The following is a 20,213-nucleotide window of genomic DNA, read 5'->3' on the forward strand; positions in this document are numbered from 1 at the left end:
CCCGCCGCGGCGGGCAGCGGTCCCTTCCGCAGGGGCGCAACAAAAGGGGCGGCCGGTGGCCCGAGCGGCGGCTCCCGCGGCGCCGGCCCCGGGGGGGGGGCCCGGCCCCCCGCCTCCGAGGCGGGAGCTCGGCTTCTCCCCGCCGGCGCTGGGTGGAAAGGCTGGTGTTTCGCGGGGAACAAAGCAAAGGCTTCGAAGACGTCGCTGGGAGCGGAGACCCGGCGGGGAGAGGGTCTCCGGCGGCGGGGGCCCGTGGAGGAGCGGGAGCGGGGCGGCGGGCATTGTTCGCGCCTCGGGGGTTTTGTGGCGGCTTCGGGGGAAAGCAGACAAAGTGTCGCTGGTGGGAGTCGCGCTTCCTTGCCTATTTATTCAACTCTGCCCGGTGCAGGGCTCTGGAGCCCGTTGGTTTGACTTGCGAAGTGATCGGGGAGACTCGCTCTGATTCTTTTTTTTTTTTTCCCCCCCTTCCTTTTTGACGCCACCTCTTAAAACCGCCCGTACCGGCTGAGCTCCAGTGGCTCGTCCCGGACAATAGCCCCTCTCTGACAGAGATGCAGCTGAAGTGTTACACAGACCCGCTGGCGTAGTAAGCAGCTTTCGGTGTGTTTACGTCGCAGTTGAACGCGGAGTTGTGCGTGTGAGGGGGGGAAAGGCGGGCGGAGCGCGGAGCCCTCCTTTGTTGTGGTGCGCCTGGCACCGGTCCGCCGAGCGGTCAGCGCGGGAGGCAGCCCCGAGCCGAGCCCGCTCCGTCCCGCTTGGAGTTGAGCCCAGATGTTGCCGTCCTCCGAGCGCTGAATTTATAGAGATTGGCGGCGGGATTTATTTCCCGGACTTCTTTATTGGCCGGGTCACAGCTGGGTTGCAAGATATTGATTAGTTCTGCCACCCGCCTTTCTTTACGGGGATGGGCAGAGGCTTAAAAACCACCCTGGGACTCCCTGGAATGGCATGCTGGATATTAGCAGTCAAGTATTTCAAGCTGCAGCCCTCCTCTCGGTCTGTTTGTTAGCGTTTTTTATTTTTATTTTGGAGCACAGCATGCTGTTTCACAACTGAAGCATTTTTTTCCCCCTGATTTATGAGCTGAAAATCACTACGGAGCATCTTTTCTAATGCTGGAAACAAGCAGCCAAGTACTGTTCCCCTTATTTGAGTAAATCCCTGGTTGCTAAACAATTAAGTGATATCCCTTAAATAAGACTTTCTGTGTTTAGTAAACCTTTTTCAGGTACTTGCACATGGATCACTGTCCAGCTCTTCCTCACTTCCCAGGGCTGGTGTCACTGAAATCTTATGCCTGCCAAAGAGATACAGTTGCTGTTTCTCAATAGTGGGCTTCCTTTGGATCAACCAGAAAATGTAGTTCACTACAAAGATCCTCTTTATTTGTGTAAATATAAAATAGTCACAAAAAGATGCTTATTCTTATTTAAATTCATTCCGTGGTTTTCTGTGATTTGGCTTCCAAAGGCTATTCAAGATAGTAACAAAAAGCCACTGTTCAGTTCGGGTCCTCTATACCCCTAGGACGGGCATGATATTGTAGTTCATATGACCCTTGCAAAATGTTGAAATACTAACCTAAAGTAATGTAGTTTTTCTCTCGGACTGCATTTTATGCTATGTGCTCACTCACCTGCATGATGAGTGCTGTCTGCAAAATCTTCACACCCCATTATTGTATAAGCTATTGTGCTCTGTAGCAGTGGTAGGGGAGGCAGGAGAAAGAGTTGTATCTCACTGTATAATTCTTTAAACTTCATGTAAAGTGAATGTCATAGATCAAACTTGCCTTTTGCACCACAGACCTGCTTACGTATTTTCTTTTTTTAGTGATGGGATTATTATGTTTCCAAACAGTTTTTTAATACTGATATATTTATCTGCCCTGGTAAAATGGGTGTGTTATAAAACCCCTTTGAGAATCCCGATTAGTTGTACCAAGCATATGTATCCTTTGTATAAAGAGCTCAGGGCTTGAATCAACATCAGACCTCATCTGCATTTTCAATCTGAATTTTGCAGCACATGCTGTGTGCTGCACATTTCCACTGTGACATGCCAAAATGGATGAATAACCAGGCAACAGCCACCTGGTTGCACTGAAGGGTTGCTGGTAACCAGGTGGCTGTTGCTCACTTGCACAGCCTGACTGATTCCCCCTTTGAGGGGTAGTTAATGCAAGTAACAATCTTCTCCTCTTCAATTTTTAAACTTCTGCCTGCTAGCCACTGATAATATCTAATTGCTTTTTACTGAACAGGTTGCTTTACTCTGAGTTCATTACTAGCAGGCAGACATGCTGCCAGTTCATTTCCTAGTAGATAGACACACTGTCATAATGAAGAACATTGTTATATTTGTGACACCCTGTGTACTACAGTTCTGTGTTTTTATTTCTAAGGCTGTGGATTTTGTCTGTTACATATTGTCCCTCAGGGTGCTAAAGGTGAAATAAGCATTGGAATATTTCTGGTTCTGAGAAAGTTTGCTTTGTCTGGGTTTGATACCTTTATTTTCAAAACAGAAGGTTAAACTTCTGTGTTGCGCTTTGAAATTCCGTATGTTTTGAATCACACCTTCAGCTGTTGTGTCAAACTAGTGATGGCATTGCACAAAGGATCCAGTGGTCAGTTATGTGGAGCATTTAGCACAAACTATGCTGATGTAAGGCTGGGAGAGGTAGGATTTTTTTGCTGTTAATAGTATCTAAATCTGGTAGATGTCAAATGGAGTTGGCTTACGTAAATACTAAGTGCTGTTCTATATGAATTCAGAACCTAACTGAACAATATTGTTATTGTTTAGAACAATAACCAAACCCTTTGTGAAAATGAGGCATTTAAGACTGCATAGCTGTGGATGCTCTGCAGGTAGCAAACTGGTAAGTGTAGCTCTCAAAAGTGACTCTTACTGGTTGGTGCAAACTGGAAACTTCTAGCTGTAATAAATAAATCACAGGACTACATAATTACCTTGTAGCTGCTCTTTGGAGTAAAGATGCAAGTTCTGTTAGCCTGAATATAGAGGATCAGTTTTTCTTTTTGTCTTGCCAGATCTGCATACTGCCTTATCTGATCTGATTTACCTGAATCTGTAAGGATGCAGTTATGCATTGTGGAATGTAGGTGATTCACCTTTTTCTACTGAGCACAAAGCTTGTCAGCATTTCTCAGGAAGCCTTTTTTTTTTTTGGATTAGGATGGAAAGATTAATTAAGGAGAATAATTAAAAACAGTTGCTGAATGCATTATCTAATTCATAAGCAGAATGATATTCCATATCCTGAAGTCATTCCATACAGCAAAACATATCAATTTAACTCAGACAAGTTTAAATAGTGCTTGGTATTTTTAGTGTGGTTAAGCCACAAATCTGCCTTCCCAAGGGAGTATGAAGTGTGGCCATCTCCTATTTTATAGACAGAAAACCGGAAGGATCAAATGACATTGTGCTGTAAGCTGAGGTTTATAGGGGGGAAAACGACAGTGGTGTATTAGTTGATCACAGGAGCGGTATTGACTTGCACATAGACAAAAGCCAAATCAATTGGCTTGTGCCCTGTTCTGAGTTGCAGCCAGACGAGTCTCGCTAGCAGTCCTGTTGAAAGATAGCTAAGACAGCTTCTTCGTGCTGCAATCACTTTTTTGACTGCAAGTGAATTTTACTGTAAATGAGCTTGGTTTGTTTAGCTCAACAGTATCTGTCAATAGCATGCTAGGCTTCTAATATAATGTGTTTTGTTTAGCACAAACACTTCATCAGCCTCTCGTGCATCCATCTCCAAGTAGTACAAACAAAGCCTTTGATCTTATTTCCTTTGCTCTCCTACGTTAGTCTTGCCTCACATTTCTATGTGGAAGTCAGTTTGTATTTTTGTCTTAGACTAATGTGGCCACTAATAGTTAGCTATATCAAAAACTTCTGTCAAGCTGCCTAAATAGCTGTTTAAGGGTGAGGCAAGGCAAAACGTACTGCACTTTTGGGCTCATTTGGCTAAGAAACAGTTGGAGTATGATCTTTGTTTTCTTGTTACAGCTTGTCACTGCTTGTGGGGCTGGTCATCTGCAAGCAGGTGAACCTGAGGTAATATGGGGCACTGAGAGTGAGGTTGGCAGAATACCAGTGCCCCTTTCACTTCATGGGGGCAATGGGGACCTGTTCTTATTTTATGAAATACTCCCTGAGTTCTAGCTGTCTGAGATGGTGAAGACCCATGCATTTTCTATAGGAAGATTTTTGACATGTGACACATTGTCATGGAGGCTTTTGCATCAGTTTAGGATGTCAGTCAGATAAAGATGATGTTTTCCTGATCTTCTATATAAGCAATAACTTTCAGTATCTTTCAAAAATGGAATGATCTCAACTCACAGCTTTTGGACCAAAAAAAAAAATCACTGACGATATCGTTTGGAGAGCAGAATATGAGGGTTGAGATTTTTAAGTCATTTTGGTCATAAGACTAGTCTTCAGTTAAACAAGTGTTGATAAAGTGGTGAAATTGCCTTAAAATAAGACTAAACCAAGATTTTTTTAAAATTTTTTTTAACAGCTGCCTCCAAAAATCTGGAGTCTTTAGTATGGATGTGATGTTTTCAATGTCTTTATCTCCTAAGGACAACCCAGAGCTAGCTGGTTCAGTAATGCCTTCTTACTTGGTGCCCTTCAGAGATCTTATCTTTCCTATTCACGACATACCTGGAGCTACTGGGGAAGATTTTTGAAGGCTGATGTTATTTCACCATTAGGTGTATATTAATGACACTGTTTTTCTTCCTCTTTCACTGTATTGAGGTTTTTTTGCCACAATTCTCAGTGTTGGACTTGTGTGGCTACTCGCTGGGTCAGATATAGCCAAAAGATGATGGAACAATGGTGAATTAAATAACATAAGGAGTTAAGGTGAGACTGTGGTCTCCCTGCTGAAAGGGAGAATGCTTTTTTATCTAGTATAGGCTAATATAATCTGTGATTGCTTCTGGGACCTCAGACAGCATGTGGTGGAGTCACTAACTTATCTGTCAAGGAAGCTATAATTGGTTATTTTACTCCTACCATGCAGATATCGGCAACTTATTGCACTGCTGCAAGACTGTCTCTTTGACACATCTCTTTGCTTCCCTAACCTGCAGCCCAGAAATGAAACTTCAGAATAAAATACGGTTTCACGCTTACAGCCTGGTTCAAGGTGAACATGTTATCCACCGCATTCCATAGTTTCTGGTTCATTTCTGAGTGTAATTCACTGTGTAGGTTTTGGTCTATAAAGTTCTTCATAATTTGAGTCTTGGGATCAGGGAAAATCCTGAGGAGAGCATTTTGACTGCTTGGATCGTTTGTGACACTTGAATGTATTCAGCAACTGAGGCAAGGCACTTTCAGCAGAGAATTCACACCCCTGGGAAGTGCGTTGCTTCATTTCTTTAGTTTTGAGAGACGTTGAGTGTTGTGCGTGGGTGGTTTTTTGGTGGGTTGTTTTTGCTACTGGATTTGTAGTTGATTCTGTGATGGTACAGGGGAACAAACTAGATAAACCCTCAAAGTCCTTTCAAGCCTGTCTTTGTGGTTCTGCACAGAAAAGTTGAAATACGAAGGTTTTGCTTTGCTTTCAGTCTGGAATTTCTTTTGTTACTGTGGGTTTTTTTGCATGTAACTGTGTACATCGAGTAACCTTTTGTTCTGCTTTTCCTCACTTTCTTGCTGTTTGTCCTTTTGTGAGGAGCTGGGCAGAATGCCTTTGAGGTGACCACTGTTCCCTTTCCAGTGATTTGGAAGCCAGGAGAGTAACATGGAGAGAGATCCCTTTTTATTAGTCACAGGCATTTAATTTGTCATGAAAGTCTCTAACATTATGTAATACAAAGGGTTGGTTTTGTTTTGGAGATGATCAATAGAAATGTAGGAAAAATATGTCTAGAAAGAATTTTGAGAGATTTAATCTGTACTATTTTCTCAAGGCCAAGTCAATTCTGTCACTTCTGAAGGATGTTTGCCAGAATGTTCTTTAAAATGCTGATAACGGAGCATCTGCAACTTCAGTAGTCAGTGCTTAGCAATCTTACTACTAGAAAGTGTTCAGCACTGGAGTAGTTTTCCTCTTGCATGTATCACTATGTGTATATGAAGACTTGCCAAGACTGTCTCCTTTTCCTTGTATGAAGTAGCTCCAGTTATTTCATCCTTTCCTTGTAGACAGTGATGTTCTTACTTTTGACCCTTTGATCTGTGTTCAAAACTGGACAGGAAAGCTTTATCAGGTAAAGCGGGAGAATCTTTCAGCGTGTGCTTTAGGCGATGTGTCTGCTTGTCGTTCCTGGTGTGATGTTTGTTCCTTTTGCAATAGCATTGCATTGACTCATGTTCAGTCGGGAACCGCTAATCAAGCCTTCGGATCCTTTTCCGGAATACTGTTGTCTAGACAGTCATTCTTCCATCCTGTGTTTGTCAGCTGATTAGTTCTGCTTATGCGTCCTTAGTGAACTGCACCTCTCTTCCATACTATTTCTCCTGTTTGTCAGCCACGCTGGCTCCCAAATTTCCTTTCTCACATAAACGTGTTGGAAGCACCTTGTCTGACAGCTTTGTTGTGAGAGATGCCATTTAGGAACTGTACTCGCTAACAGAAGTGGAGCTTGTTAAGAAAAGCAATGCATGATGAACAGCTAAAGTCACTTGGATGCCACTATGATTTGCCATTAGTTTGTCTTTGCATGTTTAAAGGAGTGTGTTTTTCAGATCTTTACAATGACAAGAGACTGAAGTGATAGCTCTTTTCTGTTTCTCTTCATAATGCGTGTTTCTAGCTATTTGGAATGCATGTTCCCAGTTATATAGTTTAAAGATTATATGATAACTTGTCAACTTCAAGTTCTTGGGCACCTGAAATGTTTTGTTTGAAAATAGTGCTGATCTAACTTCCAGATGCTCAAGGGTGGATAGGAGAGCTGCAAACAATGCAGCTCTGAAAGTCACCTGTGCTAAAGGGACAAAGGAAGAAGCTTGGATTTTGCAATTTGTAATGGATTGTGCTTGCTGTTTTTTTTCCTTGTTCTGAGTAAGAAAATAGGATAAAATCAAATCAGTTTTGCAGGATTAAAAAAAAACAACCCAACACCATCTTATTATGGGATGTGGCAAAAAAGTGTGCTCGTGCTCTTGAAGGAGAGCTAATATAAGGGAAAGAACCCCTGCTGATACTGATTGTACCTTTTGTCTTTCTCCAGTTAAGGAACCAAGTCAACTTATTTTTTCAGATTCATGTACAATTATTTATCTACTTTGTTAATAGTGACAGCTGAAATTATTACAACTGAAAGTGGGTAAAGTCTGTTGACTTAGCCCTCTGGTACAGAGTTTTGTTTTCTTGGTAGTTTGTGTTTAGAAAAACAGAAATAGATGAGGTAATAAACCCCCAAATGGGGTTTTTTAGTTAGCAGAACTCGCAATATGGCTTTAGAGGAATAACTTAAATTTATCTTAGTTTTGCTTTCTGTGTTACTGGATTTCAAGTGTGTGTGTGTCCTTTCAGGGCTCTGGAAGCAGGTGGTGGTTGGTCTTACGTCATCAGTAGCTAAATGTTGAATTTGTTCAGATCTTTCTGTAGCAGAGAAGAATGGGGTGCTCCTTCAAATCCACTGCTTGGGATGCCTTGATTTGATTTTTAGTTTGCACTGAACTTATGACTTCTGAGTTTTATTTAGAAATGCAAAATGAGTTCTTAACTATAAAGGTGTGTACTGACACATTTTCATGAATAATTTACGTTGAGTGTATGGGAATCTATATATGCTGCGGTTAAGAGGTGAGCACCAACTGCACAATAGGGGCTCTTCTATTACAGAAGTCATTGAATTCTGGTTAGTTATTTTGAAAACAAAGCATTTTCTCTTACTATCATAAATCATTGACCACATATAATAGGATAATGTTTCATTTTTTGAAACTCTTTGTAGTTACAGGTTGCAGTGCAGAAGGCAAATGATTATTCCATGAAGCCTTATTTTAACTTTTCTCCAGAGCAGTGTAGAGATGCATGAGATGTTGGAGGAGGGGAGAAACCAGTACTTCTCATGCTTTGTTTTGCTACATAAGTTAAATGCAAGTTAGCTGCAAAAATTGTATTATTTCATTATTGTATTATACAAACAGCAATGGCTAACAGCTTGATCCTTAATCAAGCTGTAGATACGTCACAGACTATGTAAGTATGAAATAGTTGTATGAAGTAGCATTCGTGCTTTTGTAGATAATGTTACCCATAAAATACAGAATACTATTTTTCTGAGGAAAAGCCCTGTATAAAGATGGCTATTTGATTTTAAGTGTACTGTCTTATTTTTTGGGGAAAAAGTAGCATTGGGAAACTTAAATGTCATCAGTGGTTCATAAAGTTACTTCTGATTCCTTAGGTATAACTGTGAGGTATGGTCCCTGAAACTAAGTGGTATAGAGATGGGTCACAGATTGTAAATACTAATTTTTTTGTAAATGATAACGGTAGTTTTTATAAGGAATAAAGTTGGCTTATGTTTGGTACCTTGAAGGAATGTGCCTCTTTCCCAGGCTGTGTGGTTCCTTTCCTAACATCTGTGCTAGGTCTGTTAGTACAGTGAGGATACAGAGCTTGACTTGCAGTTTCTGCCTTTGCACGGGATTCAGAATTGCTCCTTCTGGTGTTAGCATTGTCTCACCTCTTACTATGACAAAGAAAGAAGAAATCTGAGCATATGTTTTTGAAACAATTTCATGGACAACAGCTGGCAGAGCTGCTGTGTTATTCATGGTTAATAGTGGAAATTTCTTAAACATTCTTCACTTATCTCTCTTCCCTATTCCTCTACCTTCCCTCCCTGCCCCCAGCTTCCTTCCTTTTTTGGTCTGTAAAACTTTGGACAAAAAAAGAGGAAATCTTAAGGTGGAAAACAGAAGATCCCTGTTTTTCTATTTCGGTGTAAGAGAGCACACATTGGTTCTGTACAGAGTTCATTACTGTAGCTATACTTACTTCTCTTCCTCTACCCACCCACATCAGAAAAAAAAAAATGGAATAGCTAATTATAACTCAAGCCAAAATGATATTCCTTCATGTTAGCTTTTCCTCCACTTGGAATAACAAGACCTGAAAGCTAAACTTTTCTCATTGGGCCAGAGGTAGTTGTGAGTGCTCAACTGTGTTGAACAAATGGGCTTATTCCTATTGCTTGCCAGGTTAAATAGGTAAAGTAAGGGTGGAGATATCTGCCTCCACATACTTTGCCATTATATTTATCTTGGGGAAAATATGTCAGTGATAATGGTAAGCATCTCAAGTTACAGATTCTCCAGTTGCTTACATAACTGGAAAGCTAAATTCAGTAACTTAAATTGTTTTTCTTTTTTTTTCCAAATCAGATTGGAAGACAAGACTTGTCTGTTGTCTCTTCTGCATACAAGTTAGGCTTTTTCTAATTATTTAATTATCCAAAGGCTTTGAACAATTTCTTTCCACCAATTAATTGAAAAAGCACAGTAAAAGATGCTGAAAATAAGTAAAATATCAGAATAATATCTATTTTTCCTGGAAAGTGTGTGTTCTTGCATGTGAGGCAACTGTTGGTTTTAGAGTTTAACCTTCTTTAGAGATAGTGGTTGGAGGTGTTACATGGTAAACAATATTAAGAGGAATCTGATGTAATGGGCTCTTCAAATTCAGAGACAGGGTGATATGGAAATCACTCCATAGTCACCTGCAGAGTTGTGGTTTTTTTTAAGCTACTGTTAGTGGTTGCTTCTGGAAAACACTGGTTTTGTTTTTTTAATTTAAAAAAAACCCTACTAGTTTTATCTCAAGCTGAGCAATTATCATGTGCTTTAAGAAGTAGTATTTAAAGTTGCTCCCCTGATGAAAAGCCTTGGCTTGCTGGCAGCATGAAGGATGAGTGGCGTCAGTCTTGCTGCTGCTACTTGTCTGCTTGGTGTTAGACCACATCAGCTGCTTTTGTTTCTTCAAGCTTAACTGCAGTCATGCTTGTTTACATTCAGAAAATTCACTGGGAAGCCTTTAAGACTGAAAATTGTTGGGTTTTGATGTATTTACATGCGAAGGAGCATGTTTCTTTGTTTCACTTCTGCAAAGACTCCATTCTACTGAATAGGCTGGGGCTTGAACAGCAATGCCTCTAAAAATGTGTATTTAATAGGTATATTAAATAACACCAGTTTTAAAGATGGCTGAGATAAAGTACAGAGGTTAGTTGTCATTAAACAGGCACAAATTATGTGGTTCCCTCTTTTCCCAACGTATTCAGAAAAACTTAACCTAGTAAACAGAAAAAGTGCAACCGTAATGTTAGAGGAATCACATAGGTTTTCATGATGATTCTTACAAGGATCTGTTTGAATTTATATTGATAAACATTGCCTCTAGCTCTCTTGGTTAACAGCATCATAATTGAAGCATAAATGTGGTTGTACAGCTTGATAGAGATCTGCGGTCTTTATCAGCATGCTTTGCCTCTCTTTATGGGTTCCTCGGTAAAATAATGCCCAAGTAGGAAGGGAGTGGACTGATAGGGAGGTGCTCATTTTTAGAGAAGCAGAGGTCCAGGATAAACTTATTTAGCTAATAAATGTTGAATGGACTCTTTTAAACTAGCAAGTTAGAGTCCTTTGGTTAATCTATGAATTGGATTTATTGTTTGCAGAACTGTCATAAGTTTGGCTTTTAATGACCTCTGTTAAATGCCATTTACGTTTTTTACATACCTTATACAAAACCTCAAAAGCACTCTGCAGACTACAAATAGCAGGTTTTATGTAAAAATACGGGGTTTGTGTAGGATAGGAATATGCACAGCTACAGTACCATATGTTAAAGTAATTCAGGAAACTCAGAATAGCATGTTGTCTTGAGTATGTGTGTGTGGAAACTTTGGCGAGCCAAATGTAATTGTCTGGGACCAGCATGACCATGTCCAGGCCAGCTCTGGTGCTCGCCCAGCTCTGGCCATGCACTTCCCATCCCGCTCCTGTGTAACAGCTTCTGCGATGAATGGTTGAGAAGAGCTGATCTGGCTGAAAACTAATCACCTTTTTTGGCAGGGAGGGATTTCTGCTGGATCAGCACCTCTAGCTGGGCTCGGGTTGTCTGCCAAAGTACGTGTGCCAGCGTGGGGGAGGCGAGGGAGGGTGCAGCTGGGAGTACAGAAGATGGCAGGACCCCAGGGCTGCTCTTGTGTCTTGCTCGAAGCGCCTTGCAGCCGCAGCGTGCCGGTGCGTCCTGGTGCTACGTTGGCACTGCCAAGCAGCGGGGCTTTTCTGCTTTGAATGGGACCTGGCTGTTAGTGCTAGAACTCTTTTGCAGATTTTAGGTTACTCCTACTTGCTAGCGCTGTTCAGATACGGTCTTAATGTGAGCACTTTGACTAGCATGGCAGTAAGGGCTTTCCTATCCTAGAGGCTGCTTAGTAAGCAATTGCTTCTCCTCGCCATCTCAAACTTCATCTCCACATGCCACAAGCGGAACTGTCCAAATACGTATTTTGGATGTTAAGTTGGGATTGATTCTTGTCAACTCTGAACAGGTTGCTAAAATAGTTAGAGTGCTAAAAGAGTGTCACAAAATTAGAAATGATGGCGATAGACTTTTCAATGTCTGTTAAATGTGAAACAGCATCCTTGGAACTTCTCTGGTATGGTAGCTCCAAAGCTAGGGGATCACATGTGTAATATTCCTCATATTTCAGGCATTTTCTTGGGTGTCTTTCCCCCCTTTTAATTAGAGCAGTTGTGAACTGACTTTTACTGTATTCAAAGCATTTTCTTATCTAAAACACCCCCTGGAAGTGTTTGGTGGGTGTGCTTGATATACAGAAATGTATGAGAATAGGAACGCGAATGTGATACATAACCCGTGTATGTATTTTTTTCCAGGTTTCTTCAAGTTGGCAGTCACCTTGCTTGTGACGCAATTACAGTTGCTGAGTGTGTTTTCAATCAGTTTTCACACAAGGTTTTGAATTTGTGTGTCCCTGCTGTTCAGCCCTACCACAATGAACTGGGAGGCAAAGGGGAGAAAAAAGAGCTATCCTGTGTCTGCTAATCATTGGGATGGCTCAGATCCAGGATTCTGTTTATGAAGAGTTCTGTAGCACGATCTCAAAATATGTAACTTGTCTGAAAATGTCAATATTTACTTTTTTCCCTGAAGTCTTGAATCCTTGAAGTACCTTCAAAATTTAAGGGGCAGAGAGTTGTTATCAGGCATTGGTATTACTGTTGCTTTTTGCGAAGATAGCTTAGATAACCCTTAGCCTTCACATCTGTATACATGCTATGTGTTTTTTGGTGTTTGTTTTTTTTACAGATCTACAATATCAAATTGCAAAAGGAAGTGCTTTATGAGTGATATCTTGTACGGAAGGGTAGATATGAAGACAATTTAATGATAAAATACATAAGTGATTTGGAAAAGAATAGCTTGGTCTCCTCAGATCTATATTTAATGGGAAAGCTGTTTGGGCAGGTCTGGCTTTGCTTCTTTTTAGTTCCGAAGGTTGGATACTGGGTAATTCCAGCACATGGTCATTTTTCTTCCTCTGTAGAGGACTTTAGCTACAGAAAATCACCAATGTGTAGTTCAGCCATAAAATTCCTTGACTCTTTCCTAGCATTAGTTATTACGTACTAACTAAAAGGAAATTTGTGTTCTGTATGGATGTTGACTTAATGAATGTGTGAAGGCATTCCTGCAGCCTGTGGTATGTTGTGCAGGCCCCGGAGAGGCGAGAAGAATGCTGCGGCTTCGGATGTCGCACTGAAACACTGACACTGTGAGTGTAAAATGTTGCGCCACATCAACAGTAGAACATACCTGATTTAAATACCTCAAATTCTCCAAGCTTAGAGATGGAGCAGGATTTCATATAATTTGCTTTGTAATCTCATATCAAGCTCTCTTCAACTCAGCATTATACAGTCGTGCGTGTGTGGGTGAATAGCACTTGGCAGGCTTTTCTGGCACTTGGCTCTTCTAACGTCTCCTATAATAATGACTTAGAACCAGAACTTCTACCCTTCCCCCGACTTAAATTACCCACATGCTTCTCCCAAATAACACTATCCTTTCTGTACAACACTAGTTTTGGGCTAAATTAGTTTATTTTTCTGATAATATGAAAAAGAAATTTATCTGTACGGTTGTGTGGAGATATATACAAAGATCTTATGCCACTTGTTTTGTGGTTACTTACAAACTGTTTTTACCTAGAAACTACTTGTTTTGTTAATCTCGCAAAGGTAAATTGCTATAAATCATGACAACGCTTATGTTAAGTATGTATTTTTATTTGTAACTTTTTGGAGGGGCTTTTTTAAAAAAAACCAACAAAACAAATGGAAGCTTGCAGGTTGTTGCAGCAGCTTCAGTCAGAAGTGAAGGGAGACTTGGACAGATGTGCCTAGAAAGTTAAACTTGGCAAACCCAATAAAAGCTTGTCAGACCTGGTCTTGGGAAGAGACTGGATGAGGGATTATGGAGGCTAAGTTAAGTGACAGGCAGGGGCAGAGAGGTCAGAATTGCCATGTGGTTTTATCAGGTTGTGAATTGGGACTTGCAAAAGGGTTTACTAGTGAACTGACAGAGGGCAAAGCTGGTAGTGAGGCATGGAGAGTGAGGAGGAGTTATGACTAGTGAAAGGCACAAAAATATATGGAAGTGTGGGAAGCTTTGTGAGAAGCTTTCTTTATGTTCCACCGGCCTCTTTGTGGCATCTGCTGCCTGCCTGTCCGGTAGGGAAGCTGTAATTAAGGTTTGCTGCAAAACTTGCTGAATAAAGACGATGGGGGGAGCAGATCTGGGCAGTTGTTTCTGGACAATATGCTGTCAGGGATTATGGTTTGGAAAGGACATATAACATTACTTGTGGTGCTAAATGAATCTTGCTAAAGCACACTTCAGAAACAAGACCATGTCAAGATTTTTGAAGTGCTTGATTCAGCTTGAATTTTCATAGTATCTTGTTTAGCTGTGTGGTTTTAGGTAAGGACCTCAGATCTGAGCTTTCTGTTATCAGTTGTATTTATCTTAGTTTGTAGGTCATGCAGGGTTTAGTTTGCTAGATAACGACTCCGAGAGATTCTTGAATGTTGCTAATGAGCTTTGGGCTAATCGAAAGTCGTTGTCCTGTGGTGCTAAGTAAGGGCTTGCTGCTCTCTGAATGAGCTCTTCCTGAACATACACAATTTCTCACTTCCAGAAGGCTGCTTAGAAACTTTTGGCCCAATATTTAATGGTGACCAAAGAAGAGTGCTTGAGCTGAGAACTCATGGGGTAATGCTCTTGCCTGTATTATGTGCTCTAGCCATTGAGGTGCTAGTGCATTAGCTAGAATAGGCAGTATTTAGTTGCAGCTTGAGGATTTGGTCACTAATGTGTCCTACAGATGACAGTGGTTGATGCTGAAAGATGTAGACACTACAGATGTTATCTGTATCTGTAAGATGTTATCGTTAATGCTGCTTCACCAAGGTAGTGCATTCTGTCAGTGTCTTGTTGCTTATGGGAATCAAGTCTGAATTTCATTTGTAAGTGAACTTTCAAGTGGCAAACCAATCTTGATTAAATGACATGTTCACTTGGCTTTAAAAGAAATGCTTTGTTCGCTGTACAATACATTAACATTCCCTGTATTGTCTGTGCCAACTCATTTCACCTTGGTGAAATGTGATGTGTAGAGGCTAGTGGAACTTGTGTACCAAAAAATACCATTATTAAATAAAGAGTATGTATTTGTTCAGAAGTGTAGAAAGTGATGAATGAGTGTGATTTTGTTGAACTAAGGTTGATTGCACACTGCAGGACTTTCTTTTTTGAGGCTGCTGTGTAGAGTGAGCCTTTTGGGGTTGCTGGCAAGGCACTTTTAGTTAGAAAACAGGGTGAGTGTGTGTCAGTACATGTGTACCAGTACTGCTCAAAATACCATCACAAAGGGCTGTTGCAGAGAGTGATTGGAGTCGAACCTGTGTTAGGAACTGTCTGCAGTAGAAGTATGATGAATAAATACAATGTTTGTGTGGTGGCCTTTTTATTGACAAATCACAATGGATAATATTAAAATGTTTTGAATGACTATTCTGTTCTATAGTTCACTTATGTAATCTTAAATATGGATTTGAAAGTGCTTTCTGTTTTTATCACAAATATGATTCAAGTTTTCAAGTAATGCAGCTGTGTGGGAGACACTGGTGACCTTACTAAAGACCGAATTCAGGCCATTCGGCTACTGTCCAAATGCTCTGCCAGCTTAGCTACTTGACCACCTGCTTCTGTTTTTCCATTCCCTTTGCGAATGTAGGTTTTGTTCATTTTCTGGCATCTCGGCATTGCCTTTTGTAAAAAAAAAAAGAAATTAAATCACGTGGGTAAGGCCTATGCTGTAGACTGCTTGTGGGTCTTTGATTCTTGTAGTCATTTGAATTTTCATTAGCCATTCAAGCATGGGCTTGTTGGAAGAGAACAGAGGATGATGGCTTCTGCACCTCCACGCTTGCTTTCCCCAACCGGACTGGTACACTTCAGACTGTAAGACAGAACAGCAGCCGTGTAGTTCTGCTCCTTCACACTGTAGCTCTGCACAAGCTTGGTGGTTATCCCCAGTGGGAAATGTCCAGGTAGCACTGACATGCTATTGGGGTGTGATGGTATTCCTTAAACTGTCAAAACATGCAACTTAAGGTTTTTTGTCTCTATTATTATCTTTTCAACATGAAAAATTGAGGAAGAAGGAAACACGATCATAAATTTGACTTGGAGACATAATGGTAAATGCTTTTGAGTATGAATCCCTTAACAGCCTGACATGGTTGGAGTGCTGAATGGGGCGTCTCCAGTAATGAGTTATATTCCCACATCTACTACTGATCTGCTCACTGACTATGTCCAAATTACATGACCTCAGTGCCTGGTTTGTAAAGCAGCATGCTGAAAAGCAGGCTGTTGCTGCTGACTGAAAGCTTGTGTACTTGTGTCCTCTGACATAGCTGAGATAGTTCAGGAGTTACGTCTGTGGTTGGTTGATGAAAAATAAAGGAAAAAGGATTGGCTGTTCTGTGACTTCTCACTGTGTTAAATGCTGGTATCAGTTTCTAATGTTTCTGTCCCGTTTTTGTCAACAGATACAACCTTGATGCAGTGATTTGGGTGCACATGGGTATTAAGGCACTGAATTTTAAAATTGAAAAATCTTAAATTACTTCTGGTATCAGTACAAATGCCCATGGATTGTTTTTATCTTGTACTTTTAAAAAATGCATTAATCATGTGGACAAAAAAGTTCTTTCCTGCTTTTTTTCCATTGCATCTGAAGACTGCCCTGGAGAAGCCATACCTAGCTGAAACACTCTGAGTCCGTGAGGCCAGGGCACACTTCCAGCCCATCCTGACAGCAATCATGTTGCAGTGAGTACTCATAGCATCAGCTGGGTGAAGCCGCTTTGCATCTCAGCAAATGCCCAGTGGTATCACGCTGCTCAGCATGCATCTGTACCTGGCACTGCCATTCACATACACAAGTGTTGCATAGTGTAACTCACCATCACCTCATAGTAAAAGGTGGTCTCAGCTTTTCAGCTTTTGCCATCTGTCTGTCTCTGGACACCAATGTATGCATTTGATGTTCTCACAGGCTTGGCCTACCTGAGTGAATAGGATGGAATAGGGAGATACTGCAGAAGCTGTGCAGATGATTGAAGAACACTCACTTTTGTTTTGGTGTTCACTTCCATTGCATTCTGTAATACCTGCAAGAATTGGCATCTTTCAAAAGGTTGCTTGATTACCTGGAGTATCTTCTGCTGGTTGTTTGGGCAGGAGGGGAAAGCAGGCTGAGCAGGCGCTGGCTGTGGATTTGACCTAAATATAGTCAGCTATGCACATACTTGCCACATTGGCTGGACGAGTGTGATGTTAGCTGGTTCTATCGCTTGTTGGACAGATTACAGTGACTTGGCAATGCTGAAGTGGGAACTTTGGCCTCTGAGGCACAGTCTGTTAAGAGGGTTGAATGCCTACATGTTCCAGCATTTGAAAAAGTATCTGTCGTGTTAGGATGATGGGATCTGGCATGAGTATGTGGTTGTGCAGACTCCACTGAGACGTGTAGGGGGACCTGCATGAGGTCCATGTAGGTGTGGGGTTTAGAAGTTTGCTGGATTGCCCTCGTAGTGTTTGGAGGTCCCAAGGTTTCCCTCTGACACTGTCCTGGTTTCGGCTGGGTTAGAGTTAATTTTCTTCCTAGTAGCTAGTATAGTGGTGTGTTTTGGATTTAGTATGAGAATAATGTTAACACACAGATGGCTTGCTTGTTGCTAAGTAGTGTTTATATTAAGTCAAGGACTTTTCAGCTTCTCATGCCCTGCCAGTGAGTAGGCTGGGGATACACAAGAAGTTTGGAGGGCCTGCAGCTGGGACAGCTGACCCAAACTGGCCAAAGGGATATTCCATACCATATGATGTCATGCCCAGTATATAAAGCTGGGGGGGGAAGCTGGCCAGGGACCACTGCTCAGGAACTGACTGGGCATCAGTCAGCAAGTGGGGAGCAATTGCATTGTGCATCCTTTGTTTTGTATATTCTAATTATTTTTTATTATTATAATACTTATTATTATTATCATTATTAATATTTCCTTTATTTTCTGTCCTATTAAACTGTCTTTATCTCAACCCATAAGCTTTACTCTCTTCCAATTCTCTCCCTCATCCCACGGGGTGGGGAGAGTGAGCAAGCAGCTGCATGGTCCTTAGTTGCTGGCTGGAGTTAAACCACGACAGACATCTTAGAGCATTGTCATGAGGCTCCCAGTTAAAGGCGAGACACTAAGTTGTCAAGAAACTTAACTTCCTCTATCCTGTCATGCTATAGAGGCTTAAACAGAAACATTAAGAATAGCTTACTGTGTTAATAATTTATTTAACAGAAGTGGAATACTTGAGCTCCTGCTCTTAAGCTTTCTCCAGTAAATATTTATGTTCTCTTTTGATTTTCATCTATTGGGTACCAAAGAGGTACTTCAGAGCCAGTGTTCCTTTACCCATTTCTTTCTTTTCCTTTACTGCTTTGTAAAAGAATCTACCACAGAACAAGCCCACAACACAAGATGATAAATCTTTGTTTAAAAAAAACCCCAAAACCCAAACCACGAAAGATCCCTGAAACGAAATACAAACCAGGCCAACTTCTACCAATTACTACCTAATATTCTGCTTTCAGGATATTAGAAAGAAAATGAAATTAAACAATGCACATGGAAATATTTTTCTTTTTAAAGCTAGTTATTTTTGAGCATTCAGAGTTGGGGTGGGGGGAAGGTCTGGCTTGGTGTCATCTGATACAGGGGAGGATTTCTGGTGTTGTCCTGTTTATAAAGTTTCTACTTCCCAAGTGGCAAAATGCTGCATATTATAAAGATCAGTTAAGAAAAACATTACCTCTTTGAACCATTTCCTATTAGTGTCTTGTGCAAATCACATGCTGTCAACTGTTTTTTTAGTGTCAAATGGAGATTATTTTTTTGTTCACAATGGTGTACAGACTGTGTCACCAAGTAATGGATTGCTATATGCCAGCAATGTGCCACCGCAAGTTTGCAGTAGTAGTATCTTGATTAAGGTCACAAATAACAGCTTTTCTTGATATACCCTAAAGAGAGAGTTGTTAGAGCATCCAAGCTCTCCAGGTACTTATTTAAGGTTTTTCTTAACTGGTTGTGTGCTGAGCATATCTGGGCTTTAGCCTTTATAGATTGACATGTGACTGCTAGGAAGAGTTTAAAAAAGTGATGAGGAAAAAATCAGTATTTTGTTTCCAATTTGTAATTGTAAATAATCAACATAAAGCCCAGTTATGTTTTTTGTGGCTAAAATTTAGGGTCTTATTTTGCAAAATAAATGCAGAAAACTGGAAATCCTGTAATGCAATGGATAGTTTTGTCTTACTTTCTCTTAACCTTTTGGTCTTAGGCATTTGGACAAGAGATGCTATCAGTGTCAAAAGCAGTTAGGAGTAGTAATAGGGTTGAGAACTGACCATTTGTTTGCGCTATCTTGTTAGGTTATTGAAAGAAGAAACAGGGTTGCTGTTCTCTTTGCTGTCCTCCAGACATTGCTACTGGAGAAACTTAGACTTATTCTGGCTTAAAAGTTCGACAGTTGACTTTGTTATGCCATATTAACATGATGTGAATGTGCCATATATAAGCTACTGATAATTTTTGTGTAGTCTGGAGTGTGGTCTTGGTTCTCAAGCTGTTGTGCCCAGGAGAGTCTTAAGTGCATGAATAAATCATCATTGCATTAGTTTGCTGTGACAAATTGTATTCGGTGTGAATGGCCAACAGTTTATTGGGGGGGGGGGAATGGGGGCTGATGAGAAGTGTTTGAAAATACTTGCTGTAAAAAAAGGAAATGGTGCTGTCAGATCATTTTTTTGGGGGTCAATATTTAAGCTTCTTTAAGGTTTGGAGCTAGAAAGGCCTTTTTCAAAAGCAGTCTTCATGACAGACAGATCTGAAATAGCTAAACAAAACCAAACTCTGATTACACATTTCTGTCAATCAGACTAGAAGCTTGTCAGCTACTGGGAGAGGAGTGAGCAGAAGTGAAGGGGAAATGGACAAGGTAAAATTGGAGTGTCTTCAAAAATGTCCAGTTATTCTAAGGTATTTGTGAAATACTTTTATTTCTTATTGATATTTCTGCTTGATATGAAGATTTTGGTAGTATCTGTAATGCAGGGTTGGGATCAACATTTTCAGCAAGACTGGAATATTTTCTTTCTGACAACAATACTTCCATTTATTTCTAGATTTGGCACAGTAAGTCTAGAAAACTTACTTTTTGGACTCTAGCATGTACGTATCTTCTGTAGAGACAGCTGCTTTTATAAGATTAATAGTTTGCCTTAAAAACTCAAATGTATTTTTAAATTGCTCACTTCCCTCATGTTTATTAAGGTGTCAACACTATCCTATGTTCCAGATAGCACTGGGATTCTCTGTGTTCTTCAGGGTTTATATGGACAAGCTGTTAGCTCTCCCAGTTGACTTGAAAATTAGAGGTGTTCCCTGTAGTTATAGGAAAGCAAAAGGTCTGTTGGTTTTGAGCAGCGCTCAAGTTGTTGTGTTTTTTTTATACTTAATTATTTATGATGGTGATGTATGAAATAAAAGGAGAC

At 40.7% G+C, this 20,213-nt stretch overlaps 1 protein-coding gene across 1 annotated transcript in view; it reads left to right on the forward strand.

Moving 5' to 3' along the window:
* The first annotated feature begins 2,604 nt into the window (after positions 1-2,604).
* The window catches only part of DOCK4 (dedicator of cytokinesis 4), a 248,424-nt gene continuing 230,815 nt past the window's right edge, over positions 2,605-20,213 (forward strand). Inside the window, exons 1-2 of the mRNA XM_010574107.1 lie at positions 2,605-2,682; positions 4,039-4,086. Coding sequence (XP_010572409.1) covers positions 2,605-2,682; positions 4,039-4,086 — 126 coding nt within the window. The remainder of the gene's footprint in view (positions 2,683-4,038; positions 4,087-20,213) is intronic.

Source organism: Haliaeetus leucocephalus, unplaced genomic scaffold (assembly GCF_000737465.1).
Source record: "Haliaeetus leucocephalus isolate CR32 unplaced genomic scaffold, Haliaeetus_leucocephalus-4.0 Scaffold406, whole genome shotgun sequence".
Classification (NCBI taxonomy): domain Eukaryota; kingdom Metazoa; phylum Chordata; class Aves; order Accipitriformes; family Accipitridae; genus Haliaeetus; species Haliaeetus leucocephalus.